The 24,519-nt window shown below is 39.5% G+C and overlaps 1 protein-coding gene across 1 annotated transcript in view; it reads right to left on the bottom strand.

Moving 5' to 3' along the window:
- The window catches only part of FIG4 (FIG4 phosphoinositide 5-phosphatase), a 169,879-nt gene that overhangs the window by 87,015 nt on the left and 58,345 nt on the right, over positions 1-24,519 (bottom strand). The window contains exons 6-11 of the mRNA XM_061131543.1: positions 19,949-20,097; positions 16,602-16,730; positions 14,079-14,179; positions 10,768-10,930; positions 10,244-10,341; positions 247-380 (exon numbers count right to left, since the gene is read on the bottom strand). Coding sequence (XP_060987526.1) covers positions 247-380; positions 10,244-10,341; positions 10,768-10,930; positions 14,079-14,179; positions 16,602-16,730; positions 19,949-20,097 — 774 coding nt within the window. The remainder of the gene's footprint in view (positions 1-246; positions 381-10,243; positions 10,342-10,767; positions 10,931-14,078; positions 14,180-16,601; positions 16,731-19,948; positions 20,098-24,519) is intronic.

A 24,519-nucleotide genomic window follows, 5' to 3' on the forward strand; every position in this document is an offset into this window, starting at 1 on the left:
AGCAGCAGAGGAGAGGTGTTCTGAAGTCACTAGATACTTCAAAGAGAATTTGCAAATGGTAAAAATGGTGGGCAAAAAGAGTTTGATCAAGTAATTTAAGCCCTCTAATTATACACCAGCAGTTAAACAGCCCCTCAAGCAGGTTCACAAAGGAAAATAAGAGTAACTTTACAGGGGAGGTTGCTTCCTGCTATTCTACATCACAAGAAGAGGAAAACCTAAGCAGATAGACGAGCATCCGCTCACCTTTTGGTGTACTTCGCCATGTCCCACGGAATATAAATAATCGTGTGCTCGGGAGGCAAAAACTGGTTGAGGTAGGTCACAGCAGCTACAAGCTCTTCGCTCAGAATTCTCTCATGCTTCCTTTTTTCTCGTTCCTTTTCCAAAAATTAAACATCGTCAGTGTTCAAACTGCCTTAAATTGGAGAAACAGACTTTTAACATAACTTTGCCACTAAGGCAAGACAAAAAGATGAAGTGCTAAATATAAAAAAAATGAAATCTACCTTATTAAGGTTAAAATAAATGCAAAGAAATAAATACGCCACTGAATTACGATCAACAAACAACGAGCACTAAAGACTCAAGGAGATCAGATTTCTTGCTCGTAACCTCCTGCAGTCCCAACAAGTCCAGCTCAGCCCACACAGGCCTGTCCTACATCCCCCACACCCCACTGTGGCAAAGGAAAACTCCCCAAAGACCAGAAGAAAGGACCCTCAAGCCCCAGCCAGCTCAGGACCAGACAGAAATCAAGTGGGCTTGGATGAATAATCCCCAAACCGGCAGAGCGGACAGCATTTTCATAGCCTTCATATGCTTTTAAACTTGACTCTCATAAAATCCCCTGGAGGTAGCCAAGGCAGCCATGTCTTTCCCTTTTACGCTGTGGCTGAATGTACTGAAGCTGAGAGGCGTGAATGGGACTACATCTGAGCAGTCCACCTCCTTGCCTGCCTGCTGTAGCTCCGGAGAGACCACACTGCCTCCCATTCAAGAGGAGCTGGTGTGTTATTACTTAGCTGTGAGCTTGGAGCTCATTCTCTGCCTCCTACCAGCCAGTTGAGACCCTCTCAACTTTTCTGAATTTCCTCATCTATAAAATGGGTAACAAGAAGAAATACAGATGGCTAACAAACACATGAAAAGATGCTCAACATCACTCATTATCAGAGAAATGCAAATCAAAACCACAACGAGGTACCATTACACGCCAGTCAGAATGGCTGCTATCCAAGTCTACAAGCAATAAATGCTGGAGAGGGTGTGGAGAAAAGGGAACCCTCTTACACTGTTGGTGGGAATGCAAACTAGTACAGCCACTATGGAGAACAGTGTGGAGATTCCTTAAAAAACTGGAAATAGAACTGCCATATGACCCAGCAATACCACTCCTGGGCATACACACCAAGGAAACCAGATCGGAAAGAGACATGTGCACCCCAATGTTCATCACAGCACTGTTTATAATAGCCAGGACATGGAAGCAACCTAGATGCCCATCAGCAGATGAATGGATAAGAAAGCTGTGGTACATATACACCATGGAATATTACTCAGCCACTAAAAAGAATTCATTTGAATCAGTTCTAATGAGATGGATGAAACTGGAGCCCATTATACACAGTGAAGTAAGCCGGAAAGATAAACACCAGTATAGTATACTAATGCATATATATGGAATTTAAAAAGACGGTAACGATAACCCTATATGCAGGACAGAAAAAGAGACACAGATGTATAGAACAGACTTTTGGACTCTGTGGGAGAAGGCGAGGGTGGGATGATCTGAGAGAATAGCATTGAAACATATATATTATCAAGTGTGAAACAGATCACCAGCCCAGGTTGGATGCATGAGATAAGTGCTCGAGGCTGGTGCACTGGGAAGACCCGGAGGGAGGGGATGGGGAGGGAGGTGGGAGGGGGGATCAGGATGGGGAACACATGTAAATCCATGGCTGACTCATGTCAATGTATGGTGAAAACCACTACAATATTGTAAAGTAATTAGCCTCCAACTAATAAAAATAAATGAAAAAAAAATTTAAAAAAAATAAATAAAACGGGTAACAGTAGCACCTCCCTTAAAGGATTACTGTGAGGTTTAAATGAGATGAAACATCGTAATTTCTTAACAGAGCATCTGATGCATGGTAAATATTAATACAAAACAGACCATTTGAATTATTATTCTGATCAGGACTTTACTCAGAAACAAACATGTAAACAAAAGTAACTCAGCAATATGGACTATTACTGGCATCAAGATAGGTCTACGCTGTTTTCAACCATGGTGGTTACTTTTCAACTGTCATGAATTTAATTAGATAATCACCAAGGAAACAAAAGAAAACGTATCTATTTTGCACAACTGTATATATCAAATGGAGGAATTAGAGTTAAGACCAGTGATAAATCAGTTTTAGGTGAACAAATATTAGCTTATTTTTACATCTGAGAAAATTAAATTACATACCTGGAATTTTTCTCAAAAGTATTTTAAACCAACTAGAGAAACAAAAGGTTTGTGAATTTCTTATGTCAAATCTGACATTTAAGGAGATGCAGAGGTAAGGTTATTTCATCAATTTTGGATCATCTCTATGCAAAGAGCATGCTTTACGCAGTCTGCCCACAGTGGATTCGTTACTGAATTGTTTAATCAACTGTCTTTGGGTCACAGACTCGTTTAACAACCAGATGAAAACTACATATGCAAATGACTTTGTACATCATTTCAAAGGGTTCAGAGATCCTCCCAATAGCCGTCCAAGGCCCCCAGATTAAAGTCCTCTGATGGATAATGACATCAGACCCTTGGTTGGCTTCCTACTAATCCTGAGCAGCAGCATTGACGGTGTAAGGATTGCTGCAAAATTTTTGTCAAGCAGTGTCTCAAACTTACACACAGCGGGGAAGGAGGTGGGAAGGAGATAGTTCACACACAGGACCAAAGAGAAAAATCAAGAAAGGTGTTCCATTTTAGACACTTCATATGGAGGCAGAACAAAGAATGACTATCCTTTGATCTCTACACATACACACACACACACACACACAGACACTCTTTGACTAGTTAACATGGACTTCTTCCAAGTGAACTGAATAAACATCTCCTTCTATCCTATGAATAAAGTAACTGATGACAAAAACAATCAAACATTTTTTCTATTCTACAAAACAGCAACTTAATCTCCAAAGTATTTTCTCGTTATTGTCAGGATTTGTATGACAATGAAATAATAAACAACAATGATTTTAAAATCTATTGACCGGTATTTAAATATTAAGAAGTAAATGTTCATTTGAGAAATCTGGGCAGGAACACTTTATAATCACATGTATCTGATATTATATTTTGAACCTGCATACTTAATAGAGAAATAGTTTATTTCATACATCATGAATTTCCATTTAACCATAGCTTTTAACTACACTACAAGGACTCTGTAATATATGAAGAAAATTCACTAACTTAGGCTGACATTTATATTCTAGTGATAACTTTTTAATTCAGTGCTTCAGCAATAATTTATTTCTATACAAACAATATCTTATTGCCTATACATTTATTAGAAAATTTTTCATGAAGGTTCTTGTTAGTAGAGTTTTGCTTCTTGAATTTTTTTATGTTTCTTATTGCTACTGTGTGATATCAGGCTGAGGTTATGGATCATCCAGCTATTGTGTTATATTATTCTGAATTGACAGCAAGAGAGATGAAATTTCTGAACTGATGTGAACAAAAGTCTAAAAAGTGATGTATTTAATACTTGATTTATTTTACAAAGTCAATCCCTGATTGTCATTTTATATATATATTGTCATTATATTATATATTATTATATTATTACATTATTTATATTATAATTATATTCTAATTAAATTATATTATTATATATAATACTATAATATAATATATAGTATTTAATATATATAATATATAATATATATTATATTAATAATATATAATATAATGACAATCAGGGACTGACTTTGTCAAATAAATCAAGTATTAAATACATCACTTTTTAGACTTTTCTTCACATCAGTTCAGAAATAATAATAACTATTAATATTAATATGTTATGAAATAATAAATAATTATTATTAAATAAATGTGATGTAAACATTAAACAACTTTAATTAAATAATAAAACAATGGATAATTATTAATAATTAATAAAATAATTATTATATTATATATAATAATATTACAGGAGTTTGGGGTGTTGGCAGTCATCTAATTGAAGCAGATCAATAATTTCCTAAGCCAAAGAGTGACAAAGGGAGAACTAAAGCTTCCTGCCTCACTGTCCACAGCTCCCCTCCTCATCACATTCCTCCTCTGACACACAGACAGACACACCCCCCCCACACACACCCCCCACAGACACACACACACAGACACCCCCCCCCCCACACACACCCCCCACAGACACACATACCTCTGAACCCACGCACTTAGTTCTCTGGCCCTCTCCCAGCAACTGGCTCACAGTTTGCAGCCCTAGCCCACGCTCTGCCTCCACTCTGGCCAGGCCATCATTCCCACCCTCACCTCTCCAGCTCAAGCCATTCACCACAGGTAACTCCTCTGCCCTCACCATTTCTTATCCGAACCTCTTTTATTTTCAGACAGCTTGTTTTAAACACCCCACCTCACAAGAACCCCAACCCACTGACAGCTCTGCTTTCCCCGCCACCCTCTCCATGTTTCGCCCTCCTCCAGCCCAGGTTGCACGGTCCGCTTCAATTAGGAGAGTGCCAACACCCAGGACCCCTCTGATCTGCCCTTTATGTCACCCCTGTATGGCAAAACTAAATGAACCCAATTATCTACTTCCTCTGTGTGTCTGGGCTTCCCTGGTAGCTCAGCTGGTAAAGAATCTGCCTGCAATGCAAGAGACCCCGTTTCGATTCCTGGGTTGGGATGATCCCCTGGAGAAGGGACAGGCTACCCACTCCAGTATCCTTGGATTTCCCTTGTGGCTCTGCTGGTAGAGAATCCACCTGCAGTGTGGGAGACCTGGGTTCGATCCCTGGATTGGGAAGATCTCCTGGAGAAGGAAAAGGCTACCCGCTCCAGTATTCTGGCCTGGAGAATTCCATGCACTGTATAGTCCATGGCGTCACAAAGAGTCGGACACGACTGAGCGACTTTCACTTTCTGTGCTTATACCCATTCACTAGCACTGCCAGGAAAAGTCAGGCAATAGCACGACTTAAAATATCCTGGAATTTGCCACCACCAACCTGGAATTTACCCTTAGCATTGCCTGGAGGTCTCTGGTCAACCCACCCTCCCACATATATGAAGGTTGTGAAACTTCCACTACCCTCAAACTTTCGCTCTGACCTTCCCTCTGACCTTAAGGACAAGTTGAAGCCATCAGGAGGGAAAGTAAGTGCATGTGCATGCATATAACACACACACACACACACACACACACACACACAAACATGTACCCTTATGATTCTGTTCTCCCATTAAAATAACTCCTCCCTCCAGGTTTCAGATTTCCTCCTTTCCTCTCAAGTACATTATGCCCCGATCATCCCTTCTCTTTCCTGTATTCTCTCCTCTCCTTAAGGATCTCAAACGGATCCTTCCCAAACACTTTTACACACATCACTATGATCTCTTCAAGAAACAACAACCAGATGAAAATACCAACTCTTCCACATTTCTCACTAGGTGCTTCATTTCTCCAAGAGGATCAAACCAGTCCATCTGAAGGGAAGTCAGTCCTGAATATTTACTGGAAGGACTGATGCTGAGGCTGAAGCTCCAATACTTTGGCCACCTGATGAGGAGAACTGACTCACTGGAAAGGACCCTGATGCTGGGCAAGATTGAAGGCAGGAGAAGGGACGACAGAGGATGAGATGGCTGGACGGCATCACTGACTCAATGGACATGAGTTTGAGTAAGCTCTGGGAGTTGGTGATGGACAGGGAAGCCTGGTGTGTTGCAGTCCATGGGGTCGCAAAGAGTCAGACACGACTGAGCGACTGAACTGAACTGAGCTCAGTCCATCTCACTCAGTACCCCTGGTGTTGGGAGTATCAATGAGCAAATTTTCTGTTTTTATCTTACCTGACCCGTCAGCAGCCTTTGCCACTGTCAACTGCTTACCTGCTTCATCACAAAACATGCTTTCTCTTAGCTGTCATAGCACAGCACTCACCTGGTTTTCCTCCCACTTTTCCATCTGTCCTTTCTCTAACTCCTTTACGGATTCAGCCTGTTCTACCTGGACATGAGGAGCTGGAGGTTCTCAAGTCGAGACCAGAGGCTCTTTGCTCTTCTCTCTTGGTACCCTTGGTTGGGCATCCTCTCCACACCCATGTCTTCAAATATCTCCAGGACTCAGATGGGCCATAATATCACATCTCAGCCCAGACCTCTCTCCTGAGCTTTCACCTCACATAGCTACCACCTACTTTCCATCTCCTTTGACAGGACTCAACCCATCTCAAACCTCAACACATTCAAACTGCACTGACCACCTTCCCTCACAGACAGTGTTCCCTGGCTCAGTGAATGGCATCGCCACCCATCCACCTGAGTGAGTCAGAAACCGCGGGATCAAGTCTCACCCCTGCCTCTCCCTCCTCTCAGACCCAGCTCATCACTGAGTCCACTGCCTGCGTCCACTCTTCTCCACCTCTACCACACCACCCTAGCTGAGGCCAGTTACCCTTTGATGGATAATTATAACAGCCCTATGGGGTCTTCCAACATCGACTTTAGGCTGTACCAGTCTACTCCTTCTCTACCTTGAGATCAGGATAATCTTCTCAAAACAGAAATCTGATCACCATCTTCTCAACTCTACAAAACCTTCAATGATTTTGGAAAGTCAAGGTAACACCTGACTCATTAACACACCCTACAAGGCTCTACAAGTCTGGCATAACTACCTCTTCAGTCTCTTCTCACAACAGGCTCTCCTGCCCAATTCTCTGGGACCCAGTCAGAGAGGCTTTTCTTCCTCAAACGCACCTTATGCCCTCCCATCCCAGGGCCTTTGTACCTGCTGCTCTCTTTCCTCTTGGCCCTGTAACCTCTTCATTCAGAGGCGTTGCACTGACTCATCACTTCTTCAGGGAAGACTTCTTTCCCGCTATAAGCTCGCACAGCATCGTAACCCTGTCTTGGTACCCCTGCATCACTTTACCATCTCCTGTTAGACTGTGAGCCCAGAGAGGCAGGCACTGTTTTTATGATTGCCTTGGCACAAGGGAAACCTTCAAAACTGTTAAACGGTGGCTTAAATAGACATAGGATTCCTTGGTTTCTAATTAAATTGGATTATGCTTATTATAATTAATGATCTCGGTTATCCAGGTCATACAGTCAGCAAAAACAAGACTGGGAGCTGACTGGGACTCAGATCATGAGTTCCTTATTGCAAAATTCAGACTTGAAGAAAGTAGGGAAAACCACTAGGCCATTCAAGTATGACCTAAATCAAATCACTTACAGTAGAAGTGACAAATAGATTCAAGGGATTAGATCTGATAGAGTACCTAAAGAACTATGGACAGAACTATGGACATAACATTGTATAGGAGGTGGTGACCAAAACCATCACCAAGAAAAAGAAATGCAAAAAGGCAAAATGGCTGCTGAGGAGGCCTTATAAAGAGCTGAGAAAAGAAGAGAAGCGAAAGGTAAAGGAGAAAAAGAAATATCCATCTGAATGCAGAGTTCCAAAGAATAGCAAGGAGAGATAAGAAAGTCTTCTTAAGTGAACAACGCAAATAAAAGAAAACAACAGAACAGGAAAGACCAGATATCTCTTCAAGAAAATTAGAGATACCAAGGGAACATTTTATGCAAAGATGGGCACAATAGAGGACAGAAACTATGAATAAAATAGAAGCAGAAGATATTAAGAAGAGATGACAAAAATACACAGAAGAGCTGTACAAAAAAATTCTTAATAACCCAGAAAACCATGATGGTGTGATCACTCACCTAGAGCCAGACATCCCAGAGTGCAAAGTCAAGCAGGCCTTAGGAAGCAATACTATGAACAAAGCTAGTGGAGGTGATGGAATTCCAGGTGAGTTTTTTCAAATCCTAAAAGATGATGCTGTTAAAGTGCTGCACTCAATACGCCAACAAATTTGGAAAATCTAGCAGTGGCCACAGGACTGGAAAAGGGCAGTTTTCATTCCAAACCCAAAGAAGAGAAACGCCAAAGAATGTTCAAACCACCGCACAATTGTACTCATTTCACATGTTAGCAAGGTAATGCTCAAAATCCTTCAAACTGGGTTTCAACAGTACAAGAACCTAGACCTTTCAAATGTACAAGCTGGATTTAGAAAAGGCACAGGAACCAGAGATTAAATTGCCAACATCTGCTGGATCACAGGAAAAATAAGGGAATTCCAGAAAAATATCTACTTCTGCTTTACTGACTATGCCAAAGTCTTTGACTGTGTGGGTCACAACAAACTGTGGAAAATATTAAAGAGATGGGAATACCAGACCACCCTGCCTGCCTCCTAAGAAACCTGTATGTAGGTCAAGAAGCATCAGTTAGAACCAATTTCAAACTAGGAAAGGAGTATGTCAAGGCTGTATATTGTCATCCTGCTTATTTAATTTCTATGCAAAATACATCATGCGAAATGCCAGGCTGAATGAAGCTCAAGCTGTAATCAAGATGCTCAGAAGAAATAGCAACAACCTCAGATATGCAGAAGCCACCACCCTAATGGCAGATCATGAAGAAGAACTAAAGAGCCTCTTGATGAAGGTGAAAGACGAGAGTGAAAAAGCTGACTTAAAACTCAATAGTCTAAACACTAAGATCATGGCATCTGGTCCCATTACTTCTTGGCAAATAAATGGGGAAAAAATGGAAACAGTGACAGACTTAATCTTTTGGGGCTCCAAAATCACTGCAGACAGTGACAGTAGCCATAAAATTAAAAGACGCTTGCTCCTTGGAAGAAAAGCTATGACAAACCTAGAGAGTTTATTAAAAAGCAGAGACATCACTTTGCTGACAAAGGTCTGTATACTCAAAGCTATGGTTTTTCCAGTAATCATGTATAATAGATGTGAGAATTGGACCATCAAGAAGGCTGGGCACTGAAAAGTTGATGCTTTTGAACTGTGGTGTTGAAGAAGACTCTTGAGAGTCCCTAGGACAGCAAGGAGATCAAACCAGTCAATCCTAAAGGAAATCAGTCCTGAATATTCATTGGAAGGACTGAAGCTGAAGCTCCAATACTCTGGCCACCTGATACGAAGATCTGACTTTTGGACAAGACCCTGACACTGGGAAAGACTGAAGACAGAGAAGGGGGTGACGGAGGATTGATGATTGGATGGTATCACTGACTCAATGGACCTGAGTTTGAGCAAACTCTGGGAGATGGTGAAAGATTGGGAAGCCTGGTATGCTGTAGTCCATGGGGTCGCAAAGAGTCAGACATGACCAAGTGACCGAACAACAACAACAAATACTTATAACCAACTTCTCAGAATAATCTCAGATACTAGAAGGTGTTGGCCAACTGCCATAGTCATAATATAGCAAAACACTTGCTTTTCATACCCAGGGTTTTCCTAGCCACAGAATGAGATTCCTCCACTTCATTTGGTTGCAATAGAAACAGATATAATTTCCTACCTGGTCTCCCACCCTCCATGCCAGGCTTTTGACCTGGCTGCCTACTCATATACACAAGACACGCTGACCAGACAGTGTACTCTGACATGGAAGCACAGAATTACGAGACCAGGTCACCACTCTGTCCACCAGATTCCTGAGCCACAACTGGACCCCAATTTCTGAATCTAGTCCTCAGATCCTATTACCACATATTATCTTGCCCAGCAGATCTTCTGGATTGTCAAGGGAAGTTACTCTATCAAGGCTAGCCTGTGGGTGTCTGATCTCCATGCTTCCTTCTTCCCAGATGTCCTGGAAACTGAGGCAGAATTTCACCCATACCTAGTTCACCCCAGGAAATTAGAAGACAGACATGCTCATTTCTCTATTTCCTAGGAAACCCACCACAGAGTCTCTGAGTTACCCAGGGAAAAGGCCACATGGACTCTGAGGCCAAAGGACAGAGGTTCAGACACGGTGAGTCGTCATAGCACGATCAACCCACAACCCTCTCCTCCTTTAAAGCAGGCTAGTTAAGCCCCTTCATGTTATCTAGGGTGATCAAATTTCATAACCAAACAGAGAGCATGTCATACCTTCACTAAATTCAAGACGATGATGGGCGAGCCAAACCTCTGAAGCATCTGGTCAAAGTGAAGGGCAGCCACATGGGCAAACGGATCTGCCTGATCCACTGGGAGGAAAAAACAAATAAGTACCAGAATGAAAATTATGCAGCAAGAATAAAAGCAGCACAGGGTCTTGTTTCCCTTTATAATGTTTATAGAAATGTAACTCAATTGATCTTCTGGTAGTTTCATGTCTCAAATTCCTCTTAAGCATATCATTCTTCATATATTCACTGAATTCGAATGATTCTTACATTTCTGAATATAATTAATTATATTTACATATTTTTAAATATAAATAATTTTCTAGTGGCCAAAATTAAAAATAAATGTATATGAAGTTGTTGCATAAAAATATCAGTAGTCTTGATTCTAAATTATCTACTTTTCAGTACTAAAACTCCATGCTTTTATGAAATTTCTGTTGGCAGTAGAAATTTACTCTAATGTGAGTAAAGGAGAGTTACTATTGAAAAGACTATTCCACTCACATGTAATAGGTGGCTTAGGCATCATAGTTGAAATGTCCTGCGACCAGTATAAGGGAACTGATCCTCTAACTTGTACGTAAGAAGAATAACTTCCTGCAGTAAAAGACATGACAGAAGCATCGCAGAGTATTTGTTCAGTTTCCACTTCATTTGCAACATCACCCTGGAAAGAAAGGTTCATTCACAGATGTTTTATACTCTCAGAATTTTTTAATGGAAAAAATGTCAAGTACAGAATGAAAATATAATTCCTATTCTTAGAATATTTTAAAAGAGGTAAGTGCTGATCAATATTTGATGCACACATTAAAAAAGGAAAATCATTAAGATGCAATAAAGGAAGGCAATTAAAAATAGCATAGAATAGACAAGGGAAAAATCAAATTAAATAGCTAATAATACAGGTAATAGAGTGCACAGAAGGCGAGAAAAGGAAAACAATTACAAGATATTACAGGAGATTAGTAAGACCAGTGAAATATAAAAATTCAATTCCAAAGACCAAGGAGGAATGAAAGGACAAAAAGTAAGATTCAAATAAAATGCCTGATGGACAGAAGAAAAAAAATCTTGACAGCTTTACTTATAAAGTATATGAGGCTATAACAAAGAATAATTTTAGAGGCATTAACAACGTGCCTGTTTAATTACCCTCGATATATCCCAAACTACATAACAGAGCTGCAAAACTCTGTTCTTCTCCAGTTGCTCAGTTGTGTCCGACTCTGTGACCCTAAGGACTGCAGCTCGCCAGGCTTCTCTGTCTATCACCAGCTCCTGGAGCTTGCACAAACTCATGTCCATTGAGTTGGTGATGTCATCCAACCATCTCATCCTCTGTCGTCCCCTTCTCCTCCTGCCTTCAATCTTTCCCAGCATCAGGGTCTTTTCCAACGAGTCACTTCTTCGCATCAGGTGGCCAGACTACTAGAGTTTCAGCTTCAGCATCAGTCTTCCAATGAATATGCAGGACTGATTTCCTTTGGGATTGACTGGTTTGATCTCCTTGCAGTCCAGGGGACTCTCAAAGGTCTTCTCCAACACCACAGTTCAAAAGCATCCATTCTTCGGCACTCAGCTTTCTTTATAGTCCAACTACCACATTTGTGATAGAAGGAAATGGAGAAGGAAATGGCAACCCACTCCAGTATTCTTGACTGGAAAATCCCATGGACTGAGGATCCTGGTAGGCTACAGTCCATGGGGTCGCAAAGAGTCAGACACAACTGAGCGACTTCACTTCACCACATCCATACATGACTATAGGAAAAACCATGGCTTTGACTATACAGACTTTTTTTTGGCAAAATAACGTCTCTGCTTTTTAGCATGCTATCTAGCTTTGTCATAGCTTTTCTTCCAAGGAGCAAGCATCTCTTAATTTCACGGCTGCAGTCACCATATGAAATGATTTTGGAACCCAAGAAAATAAAGTCTATCACTGTTTCCATTGTTTCCCCATTTATTTGCCATGAAGTGATGGGACCAGATGCCATGATCTTAGTGTTTTGACTGTTGAGTTTCAAGCCAACTTTTTCACTCTCCTCTTTCACTTTCATCAAGCGGTTCTTTAATTCCTCTTTGCTTTCTGCCATAAGGGTGGTGTCATCTGCATATCTGTGGTTATTGACATTTCTCCCACAATCTTGATTTCAGCTTGTGCTTCATCCAGCCTGCCATTTTGCATGATGTACTCTGCATATAAGTTAAATAAGCAGGGTGACAATATACAGCTTTGATGTACTCCTTTCCCAGTTTGGAACCAGTCTGTTGTTCCACATCCGGTTCTAACTGTTGCTTCTTGACCTGAATACAGGTTTTGTAGGAGACAGGTAAAGAGGTCTGGTATTCCCATCTCTTTAACAATTTTCCACAGTTTGTTGTGATTCACACAGTAAAAGGCTTTAGCATAGTCAATGAAGCCAAAGTAGATGTTTTCCTGGAATTCTCTTGCTTTTTCTATGATCCAAAGGATGTTGGCAATTTGATCTCCGGTTTCACTGCATTTTCTAAATCCAGTTTGAACATGTGGAAGTTCTTAGTTCACGTACTGTTGAAGCTTTGCTTGGAGCATTTTGAGCATTACTTTGCCAGCATATGAAATAAGTGCAATTGTACGGCAGTTTGAATGTTCTCTGGCATTGGGATGAAAACTGATCTTTTTTCAGTCCTAGGGCCACCGCTGAGTTTTCCTAATTTGCTGGCATATTGAGTGCAGCACTTTAACAGCATCATTTTTTAGGATTTGAAATAGTTCAACTGGAATTCCATCACCTTCACTAATTTTGTTCACAGTAATGCTTCTTAAGGCCTACTTGACTTCACACTTTAAGATGTCTGGCTCTAGGTGAGTGATCACACCACTGTGGTTATCTGGTTCATTAAGACCTCTTTTGTATAGTTCTTCTGTGTATTCTTGCCACCTCTTAATATCTTCTGCTTCTGTTAGGTCCATACCATTTCTGTCCTTTATTGGGCCTGTCTTTGCATGAAATGCTCCCTTGGTCTCTCTAATTTTCTTGAAGAGATCTCTAGTTTTTCCCATTCTATTGTTTTCCTCTATTTCTTTACATTGTTCACTTATGAAGGCTTTCTTATTTCTTCTTGCTATTCTTTGGAACTCTGCATTCAGATGGGTATATCTTTTTTTCTTAAAGCAACAGTTATAACTACGTTCATTGTTGATATGATTTTAAGAACGAATGTTGCTATATTAAGGCAGGTTCAAAACCCAATGTCTTGCTCAGTCTATCTACTCGATCACACATCTGGGTAAGGCTCCAGTTGTCTGTTGCAGAAAGAGACGAAACACTCAAAGCAGGCTACAGGACCAAAGGCAGAACAGATGAATATTTTTTTTTTCCTAGGGATGAGCAGAGTCTGTCTTGAGCCAAACTAAAGCAGAGAGAAGTGGGTAAAGGGCTTCCAGGCCTTGTTCTACTCAGTTTTCTCATCAAGGATGCTTTTCCAAAGAGTGCTCCCTTCCATTTATTCTTTGGGTGGAGGTGCTTTGCTATTTTAGTCTCTCCACTAAATATGTACTGCATTTTAAAATCTATTACAGAAATGGCTCATCCTCCAAAACATTAGACATTTCATAACTCCCTAAGGCATTGCATAACGCTAAGATAGCTGACTTTTCAGAACATCTGTACATTAGTCATATTCCTCACAAGTTTCAGAGACTCTAGAGAATTCATTATTCTCTTGATAATGTCCCAAACTAAGAAATTCCACTTTCTAAAATTCCACTTTGCTTTATCTGTCACCAGAGCTGAAATAAAAATTTAAATTGCCAGCAGCAATCTTACCTCACAGTTTGCACCTCTTTTGAGAAAACGGGTCCCAGCGAACTTACTGGATCTTCTAGCTATTAAAGTGACATACACAGGTCGTCCATAGATCAACAGCTCTTAGAAATCTAGTTAAAGTTGTTTAGCATTCATGACTGTCACATCCAACCAAGAGAATCATTCTACCTTAAATGTATTTTGTCTAGTAGGCTAAAGAACACCAAAAAGCTCCACCCAAGAAATGGAACAGCACTGGGTCTAACTGCTCTTTCAAAGTATGCAGGTATTAAGGCAAAACTGAACCTCACTAAAGAGTGGTTTCCATGAATTGCAGAGGAAATGGTAACCAGATGTAGGGTTATTGGTCAAGGGAAGACCTGCGGGCCCTCCTTGCAGCCAGGTGAGAATGTAAAAGGTACAAACTAATCCTTCTTTGTCTTCAGAGGCCATACACCTATCAAAGTGAGCACCTCTCCTTTAATAGGGTGTTTAAATTATGAAGCAATAGCTAATTCGGAGGGAATGGAGTTAGTGTAATACAGTGAGAGCACCCAAATTTTTCACCTAACTGCAAAACTGAACACTGGGAACTGTTTAACCAAAATAAAGTTTATTAATATTGTCACCTTAGTTAACTTTTTGAGCCTCAATTTCATCTTCTGTAAAATGGTGTAAGTGCAAAAAAAAAAAATAAAAGTAACCAATTTTATTAGGTGGTTGGGAAGACTGGGTTAGGTAATGTGTGCCTGCCTTGTAGCAAATGTTCAATCAATAGCAATGACTGTTATCATCACATAGATTCCAGAATTCATTAAATGCTTGTTAACTGGTAGACTGGATTCATCATTTCAACTAATGAGCTTTAAAATTATAATCTATGGTGCTATTTACTACTTTAAAGAAACAACCATTTATTGTACTTAATACGTGCCAGGACCTGAGTTAGCTCTTGAGAAATAAAAGACAGTTTAGAATTCCTTTTTAGAAACTGCCCTTAGAAACTGTAGCACCTTCTGTTTAGAGAGTCCTTGCTGGTAGAAAGCATGTGTTTTTTCCAGGTTGATTCTACTTTTGGAAAAATATATAGTAATTTGGGGCTAAATCTCATTATTAGTGAATGATCAAGCAGATAATACCACTCACTGGTTGAAAATGAGTATAAGGTAACGAGCCATTTCACGTTTAACACATAAATCTCACCATCTTCATTCCAAAAGTCCTCTGCATCTTCACCTAGCCTCTCCTCACCCTCACATGCCACAAAGGAGGCAGAACAGGTCCTCTCCAAGGCCAACCTCTCCAACTCTACCCTTTGACTCTCTGACTTCACTCCTGTCAATGTTCTGGTGCAAGAAAGCACATTATTGGTTAATCACATTCACCCACTCAGTGATCTCAAAACAACCACTCCTTTAAAGTGTTCACTCTAGGCTTTTAACAAACCTAAGATACAAGGAAGAATGTCAACCAGAAAGCACGCTAGGTGTACAAATGTTCTTCAGGATCTCTAAAAGGGGCAGGAAAAAAACTTAACACCACTTCTAAAAAGTAGACATTACCCTCTTAAGACTCATAAGAACACATTCAATATAGCTAGAAATCAAATAAAATGACAAAAGATATTTATAAGATTGATTTACCAGCTTAACACCAAGCTCAATCTATGTCTATTATGACTCTTCCCAATCCAGATCTTCATTACGTTATGCCTGAACCACTGCATCTTGTCCTAATGCATGTCCCTTGGTCTAGGGTGGATCAGATGGTAAAGAATCTACCAGCAATGCAGGAGACCCAGGTTTGTTCCCTGGGTTGGGAAGACACCCTGCAGGAGGAAATGGCAATCCACTCCAGTCTTGCCTGGAGAATTCCATGGACAGAGGAGCCTGGAGGGCTACAGTCCACAGGGTCACAAATAGTGGGACATAATGGAGTGACCAACACACTTTGAAAATGGTTACCCACCCAAGCTTCCTAAGTACTAATTTGTATGTTACCCTCTTGAAAAAAACTTTCAAAAATTCCATCACCAAACCCAAAGTCCTTCATCCGACCACCAGAGTAATCTGGTGATTGGCAGTCTGACTCCCCCCTAACCTATCTCCTCCCACTCCACTGCACCTCCCAGGCATTTTATACACAAACCACAAGTACACTCCCATGAACTTTCTCATCTCTACACTCATGATGCTTCCCCAACCCACAGTCTCACTGCCGAGGCCTGCTTCTTGATCAAGTCAAGCCAAGTTCAACTCTTCCTATGAGCCTGGCCCCATCCTCCCCTCCTGTTAGCAATTCTGCTCCTGCTCTTAGGTAAGAATGACACTACATACAGCACTTTCTGTGCACAGAGCATTTTCTTCCTTGTTATTTACCTGTCTGCATTCCTCATTGTATTTCAACCACAAAGAATGCATAACTGTAATCTATCTGCTGGATGAACACATAATTGTAATGATCTTATAATTAATATATAGCTTTCTACAAATTGGTATGGCATAAATTTAATAATATGTGTCTTAATGTTCTAAAAAAGGATACTTGACTGCCCACAGAATCCATGAATAATGTATAGCAGCCAGTCACGATGGACAGTATTTTTAATTATATCTAGAAGTTCGCCATTCCACACATACTTCATGTAAGGCTCACTAGAGATCCCAAATACACCTGAAAAAATAAGAGTTGGTATCAGGAAAATAAGGAAATTGGTTGACATTCAATTCATTTTTAAGCTCTTAAACTTTTTTTTTTAATTTCAAAATGTCTGATAAATATCACTGCTGTTTTCAGTGGATAGAACTCATCTCATTGCCCAAAACACTGTGCTGATTCTGTACAAAGTTAAAGAAAAAACACATTTTCTGATCTGTGAGAGTTTTTAACCTAGAGAAAAGCAGATAACTGGGAAATTAAGGACACACATACAAATACATGAATACGGCTGATACACAGCAGGAGCGGTAACTAGGAGCATGGCTCTGGTGTCCCAGTGCCTGGGTCCACATCTGAGCTCTGCCTCACCAGCAGGGTGACAGGTGTGACCAAGAGGGCCACTTACTCTCAGTGCCCCGTTTGCCCACTTGGGTCCCTTTCATGGGACTGTTGTAAAGGTAAGTTGATAATGCACATGAAACACTCAGAACAAGTCTCGTGTCTTACTCATAATTCCATAAGTGGTAGTTGTTATTATATCAAGCTTTTTTGATGTGACAAAATTAATTTCATCAAGCATCATTTCAGGATATCCAAATAAACTTACTAAATATCAATGTTTTACAAAACTTATATAATGTATAAAATAATGGCTTAAAAGATTGTAACAGTTCTGCTTAGAGACAATCAATACTATTTTTCTTCTCAAAACATGTATGTTAAGAGTGTTTATATATACTATGACAAATACCCTTTGGTTTTACTTATGAAAAGTAAGCCTTCTCTGCCCCTTCAATGACATTACATTGAGCATGAATAATGGATAGGAGTCCTGTCTTTGTCACTTACCAGCTCTGTGACCTTTGGCAAGTTACATAACATCTCAGAACCTCAATTTTCTAAACTGTAAAATGATGATACCACTCACCTCAGAGATATAATTCAGATTTAAAAAAATATATATGCAAAGTGACTAACATGCTGCCTGACATATTAGAGACTTTTAAAAAAATATATTATTTTCCTTTTCTACCTACCCAGACAACTTTTGCCTTCACTTTCTCTTTCCTATCAGTTTCCTCCTGTATAGTAGGAGGATAATGCGTCCCTTTCCCACAGAAAAAATATCTATGTTCTAATCACCAGAATCCATGAGTAAGTTATGTCATGTGGCAAGGAGAAATTAAAGCTGCAGATGGAAATAAGGTTGCTAATCAGAAATTAAAGCTGCAGATGGAATTAAGGTTGCTAATTAAGATGGGCAGACTATTCTGAATTGTTCAAGTGGGCCCACTCTAATCACATGGGCATTCTGAGTGAAAGAGGGAAACAGAAGTGAGAGTGTCAGAGTGATGTCAAGTGGGCAATCCTCAGCCAGCCATTGCTGGCTTTGAAAATGGAAAGGGTAAGGAAATGGCTTTTTCCTTAGGGTCTCAAGAAAGAAACGCAGCCTTACCAACACTCTAACTTTAGTCCACCAAGATCTCTTTTGGACTTTTGACTTCTGTAAGATAATAAATGTGTATAGTTTTAAGTCACTGAGTTTGTGGAAATTTCTTATGGCAGTCATAAAAACCTTGTACACAGTTTATTCGTATCTATCAAGTAGAACTGTTCGACCAATAGTAAAAAGTTAGGTAGCTTTTGGAGTCTTAATTTGGATCTCAGTACAGATATTCACATTCAAATGGGAGGTTACACACAGTGCATATTTACTAATGCTTTTAGCTTTCCTATTACTAAGCACAATATTTAGAAAAAATGATGTGACAAATATTCAGGTACACGTTATCTTACCCCCCACCTGCCTCAAGTGGCACAGATTACAATTCAGATGTACAATTCAGATGAACCACAGCAAATTTCTGTGATCTAGATGTTCTGGGGTAGGGAGGGTGCACAGGATTTTGCTTTAGCTCAAGTGATAGTCAATCTAATAAATGAACAAGAGTAAAGGCAATTAACAGAGATGGCATTCAGTTGAAGTAAGTCTCAAGTCTTCTTAGAGTGGACCAGAACTTCTGGGAAAAGGCTAACAGAGCACAGCCTCTTCCTGAGTGTCCTGCAAGGACAAACCTTCTGGAACTTACCTTCGACCTCTGCACCCACATCTTCATCACTGTCACAGAAGTGGCACTGAGGAAGGGACCCTAAGACACTACAGACTTTTTGTTTCCACAGTAAGGCCAATTCAGCTGAACTGTCTTAACTTTACATTTGAAGCAATTCCTTCACAACAGTCACTCTGGCAATGTCTCTGGCCTTAGAGTGCTAGACCAATCCCTAAATCTAGGGATAAAGATATCCATTCTGCTATGTGGCTGGTTAATCCCAGATCTCCAGGGTCACCCTACACTAGTCACACACAGGTCCTGCAGTAACCCCACAACGGTCCTGACAGAAGCAGGGTATGGGAGGGACAGGTGGGTCAAGCTGAGGCCAATCAAAGTCAGAACAGCCTCTGACCTCCGCAAAGGTTCCCCTGGACACTGGCCTTGTGATCTTAACCTCTAGGTCTTGGTCTCCTACTTAGCCTTTATTTATTTGAAAGTAGCATTATACCTACTGAGTAGTTTTTTATGAGGATTAGAGATATGATACATAAATGTCTAGGCTGCAACAGGCAACCCAGGGTAACTTTTTTCTATAATTCAACTCACACACAATTGGTCTCTATGAAGAAAAATAGGTGGTGGTGTGTATTCTTCAATATTTAAAAAGAAAATTCTCCAGACAAAGGCTAAAGCTGAATGTATTCCATAAAAGGTGCATGAAATTTTGCTAGAAAACATCAGCATACAATTTTCTGGCTTGCCCACAAATGAAATCAATTTGGTGATATATGATCTCTGGACTTCCCTCGTAGCTCAGGCAGTAAACAATCTGTCTACAATGCAGGAGACCCAGGTTCAATTCCTGGGTCGGGAAGATCCCCTGGAGAAGGAAATGACAAGCCACTCAGGTATTCTTGCCTGGAGAATCCCATGGACAGAGGAGCCTGGCAGGCTACAAGTTCACGGGGTCGCAAGAGTCAGGCACTACTTAGCGACTAAACCACCACCATGATCTCTATAAAAATGAACTTGTTAAGTTCATATATCAAAAGCAACTTCATGAAAGGACAAAGAGCAAATAGGAGAGGAGAAATATGAAGGAAATGTGAGTAAATTTAATGAGATGCTGTTTCATAGATGTCACATTAACATATATTGGATGTGCTGAAAACCACCTACCATTTCCACCCTGTGTAATCAAGCCTTCATCTTCAAAGATGTCAAAACTCTCCTGGCGAGTCTGGGTGGTTTCTGACTTTAACATCTCCAGGGGCATTCGCAAGACTGTGAGATTATATTGAAGCGAGTGGGACAAATCATAGCTGTAACTGAGAAGAGAAAGCTTAATAAGAATTAGAAAAGCAAAACATATTTCATAATCTTGGCTCCCAGAAGGAATTAAAACCTATGAACTGAATTAGTTAGCACCTAATTATGAACTAAATTAGTTAGCACCAACAACGGAGGCAATGTTGTTCAAATAAGCACCTTAAACATAGTAAATCATGACTATAATTGGAAATTTAAAAATCATTACATGACTTAGGCATTTGCATAACTAGAAACGCACAATAAAATGTTAGTAACCTACATTCATTGATTTGCATATGCACTTTGTGCTTCACACTGAAATTAATCTAACTTCATAGTCTTGTATAACAAAGTCACACTTTTATATGTATCTGAATGGACTATTAAAAATGCTATAATATCCACTCTAATAGTATTATACAAGGTCTGTACTCTAGTTTGCCTATGAATGAAAATAATTATATTAATTACTAATGGTGGCACCATAACTTATTTAGTAATAAAATAAGAATAAGCAAATAACACAAACCACTAGAGTGAAACATGTTTGAGAGGCATGTCATTAAAAAAATTATAACAGTCTGTGCAAATAAAATTTGCACAAAATCAACAACTTTTATAAGTATCTTAAGCTATATATTTTTAGCAAAGAATTTCAGACAGTATCTAGAATTTCTTAACTTATACAAATTTGAAAGTATTATGCTATAGTCATACTTTAAAATGGTTATAACTTCAGAGATTCTCACACATTATTATTTCTTCTTTAGTTTATTAATATAATTTGAAGTTGATTTTTATTTAATCTGTTAAATTTAAATGTACCACATTTGCTTGATAGAGCCATTAATTTTATTAGCATCTGATCTCAGAGAGATAAAAACTGTATTAAGAAGTTGGTTTCTCAATCCCATATACAAGAGCATAAAAAAATCTTAGGAATAAATTTAACCAAAGAGGTAAAAGATCTGTATACTGAAAATTATAAGATATGAATAAAATAAATGAATAAGACACAAATAAATGGAAAGATATCCAGTGTTCACGGAGTGAGTGAGAGTCACTCAGTAGTGTCCAACTCTTTGTGACCCCATGGACTATATAGTCCATGGAATTCTCCAGGCCAGAATACTAGAGTGGGTAGCCTTTCCCTTCTCCAGGGGATCTTCCCAACCCAGGGATCAAACCGAGGTCTCCCGCATTGTAGACGGATTCTTTACTAGAGAAACCCAGTGTTCATGAAACAGAAGAATTAATACTGTGTAAATAACCATGACATGATCCTCTACATAGAAAACCCTAAAGACTCTACCAGAAAATTACTAGAGCTAATCAATGAATATAGTAAAGTTGCAGGATATAAAACTAACACACAGAGAAATCCCTTGCAATCCTATACACTAACAATGAGAAAACAGAAAGAGAAATTAAGGAAATAATACCATTCACCATTGCAACAAAAAGAATAAAATACTTAGGAGTATATCTACCTAAAGAAACAAAAGACCTATACATAGAAAACTATAAAACACTGATGAAAGAAATCAAAGAGGACACAGATGGAGAAACATACCGTGTTCATAGATTGGGAGAATCAATATTGTGAAAATGACTATACCACCCAAAGCAATCTACAGATTCAATGCAATCCCTATCAAGCTACCAACGGTATTCTTCACAGAACTAGAACAAATAATCTCACAATGTGTACGGAAATACAGAAAACCTCGAATAGCCAAAGCAATCTTGAGAAAGAATGGAACTGGAGGAATCAACCTGCCTGACTTCAGGCTCTACTACAAAGCCACAGTCATCAAGACAGTATGGTACTGGCACAAAGACAGAAATATAGATCAATGGAACAGAATAGAAAGCCCAGAGATAAATCCACATACCTACAGACACCTTATCTTTGACAAAGGAGGCAAGAATATACAATGGAAAAACGACAACCTCTTTAACAAGTGGTGCTGGGAAAACTCGTTAACCACTTGTAAAAGAATGAAACTAGAACACTTTCTAACACCATACACAAAAATAAACTCAAAATGGATTAAAGATCTAAATGTAAGACCAGAAACTATAAAACTCCTAGAGGAGAACATAGGCAAAACACTCTCTGACATAAATCACAGCAAGATCCTCTATGACCCACCTCCCAGAATATTGGAAATAAAAGCAAAAATACACAAATGGGACCTAATTAAACTTAAAAGCATCTGCACAACAAAGGAAATTATAAGCAAGGTGAAAAGACAGCCCTCAGAATGGGAAAAAATAATAGCAAACGAAGCAACAGACAAAGGATTAATCTCAAAAATATACAAGCAACTCCTGCAACTCAATTCCAGAAAAATAAATGACCCAATCAAAAAATCGGCCAAAGATCTAAACAGACATTTCTCCAAAGAAGACATACAGATGGCTAACAAACACATGAAAAGATGCTCAACATCACTCATTATCAGAAAAATGCAAATCAAAACCACGAGGTACCATTACATGCCAGTCAGAATGGCTGCTATCCAAAAGTCTACAAGCAATGAAGGCTGGAGAGGGTGTGGAGAAAAGGGAACCCTCTTACACTGTTGGTGGGAATGCAAACTAGTACAGCCACTATGGAGAACAGTGTGGAGATTTCTTAAAAAACTGGAAATAGAACTGCCATATGACCCAGCAATCCCACTTCTGGGCATACACACCAAGGAAACCAGATCTGAAAGAGACACGTGCACCCCAATGTTCATCGCAGCACTGTTTATAATAGCCAGGACATGGAAGCAACTTAGATGCCCATCAGCAGACGACTGGATAAGGAAGCTGTGGTACATATACACCATGGAATATTATTCAGCCATTAAAAAGAATACATTTGAATCAGTTCTAATGAGATGGATGAAACTGGAGCCCATTATACAGAGTGAAGTAAGCCAGAAAGATAAAGACCAATACAGTATACTAACGCATATATATATGGAATTTAGAAAGATGGTAATGATAACCCTATATGCAAGACAGAAAGAGAGACACAGATGTATAGAACAGACTTTTGGACTCTATGGGAGAAGGTGAGGGTGGAACGATCTGAGAGAATAGCATTGAAACATATATATTATCAACTGTGAAACAGATCTCCAGTCCAGGTTGGATGCATGAGACAAGTGCTCAGGGCTGGTGCACTGGGATGACCCAGAGGGATAGGATGGGGAGATAGGTGGGAGGAGGGGTTCAGAATGGGGAACACATGTAAATCCATGGTTGATTCATGTCAATGTATGGCAAAAACCACTACAATATTGTAAAGTAATTAGCCTCCAACTAATAAAAATAAATGAAAAAAAAAATACTGTGTAAATAACCATAATACCCAAAGCCACCTACAGATTCAATACAATCTGTATCAAAATTCCAATTACATTTTCCACAGGAATAGAAAAAACAATTCTAAAATTTGTATGGAACCACAGAAGACTCCTAATAGTCAAAGCAATCTTAAGAAAGAAAAACAAAGCTGGAGGCGTCAAACTTCCTGATTTCAAACTTCATTACACAGTTACAGCATCAAAACAGCATGTTATCCAGATAAAAAAGACACCCAGACCAATGGAACAGAACTGAGAGCCCTGAAATAACACCACTCAGATACAGTCAACTAATATTTGACCAGGGAGCCAAAAAGATGAATGGAGGAAGGATGGGCTTCCCCCTGATGGCTCAGACAGTAAAGACTCTACCTGCAATACAATGCAGGAGACCCAGGTTTGATCCCTGGGTCGGAAAGATCCCCTGGAGAAGGGAATGGCCACCTGTTCCAGTATTCTTGCCTGGAGAATTCCATTAACAGTGTAGCCTGGCGGGCTACAGTCCACGGGGTCTCAAAGAGTTGGACACTACTGAGCGACTGACAACCATTTTTTCAAAAGACAAATGGAGAAAGGATAGTCTCTTCAATAAATGTGTTAGGAAAACTGGACAACCACCTGCAGAAGAATGAAACTGGACCCCAGTCTTACACCACTCACAAAAATTCACTCAAAATGGATTAAAGACTTAAATGTAAGACCTGAAACTATAAACTAATAAAAGAAAACACAGGGAAAATCTCCTTGACATTGGTCTTCACAAATACTATTTTTGGACATGACACCAAAAGTGCAAGCAACAAAAGCAAAAACAAATGAAACATCAAAATAAAAAGCTTTGCACAGAAAAAGAGTGAGTGAGCAAAATAAAAAGGCAACTTTTTGAATGGGAGAAGATACTTGCAAACCATCTGTTAAGGGGTTGACAGCCAAAATACATAAAGAACTCATACAACTCAACGACAAACAAACAATCCAATTTTAAAATGGGCAAACGACTTGAATAGACATTTCCCCAAAGAAGACATACAAATGGCCAATAAATGCATGAAAAGATGCTCACCATCACATTGGGAA

The sequence above is a fragment of the Dama dama genome, chromosome 28 (genome assembly GCF_033118175.1).
Source record: "Dama dama isolate Ldn47 chromosome 28, ASM3311817v1, whole genome shotgun sequence".
Taxonomy (NCBI): Eukaryota; Metazoa; Chordata; class Mammalia; order Artiodactyla; family Cervidae; genus Dama; species Dama dama.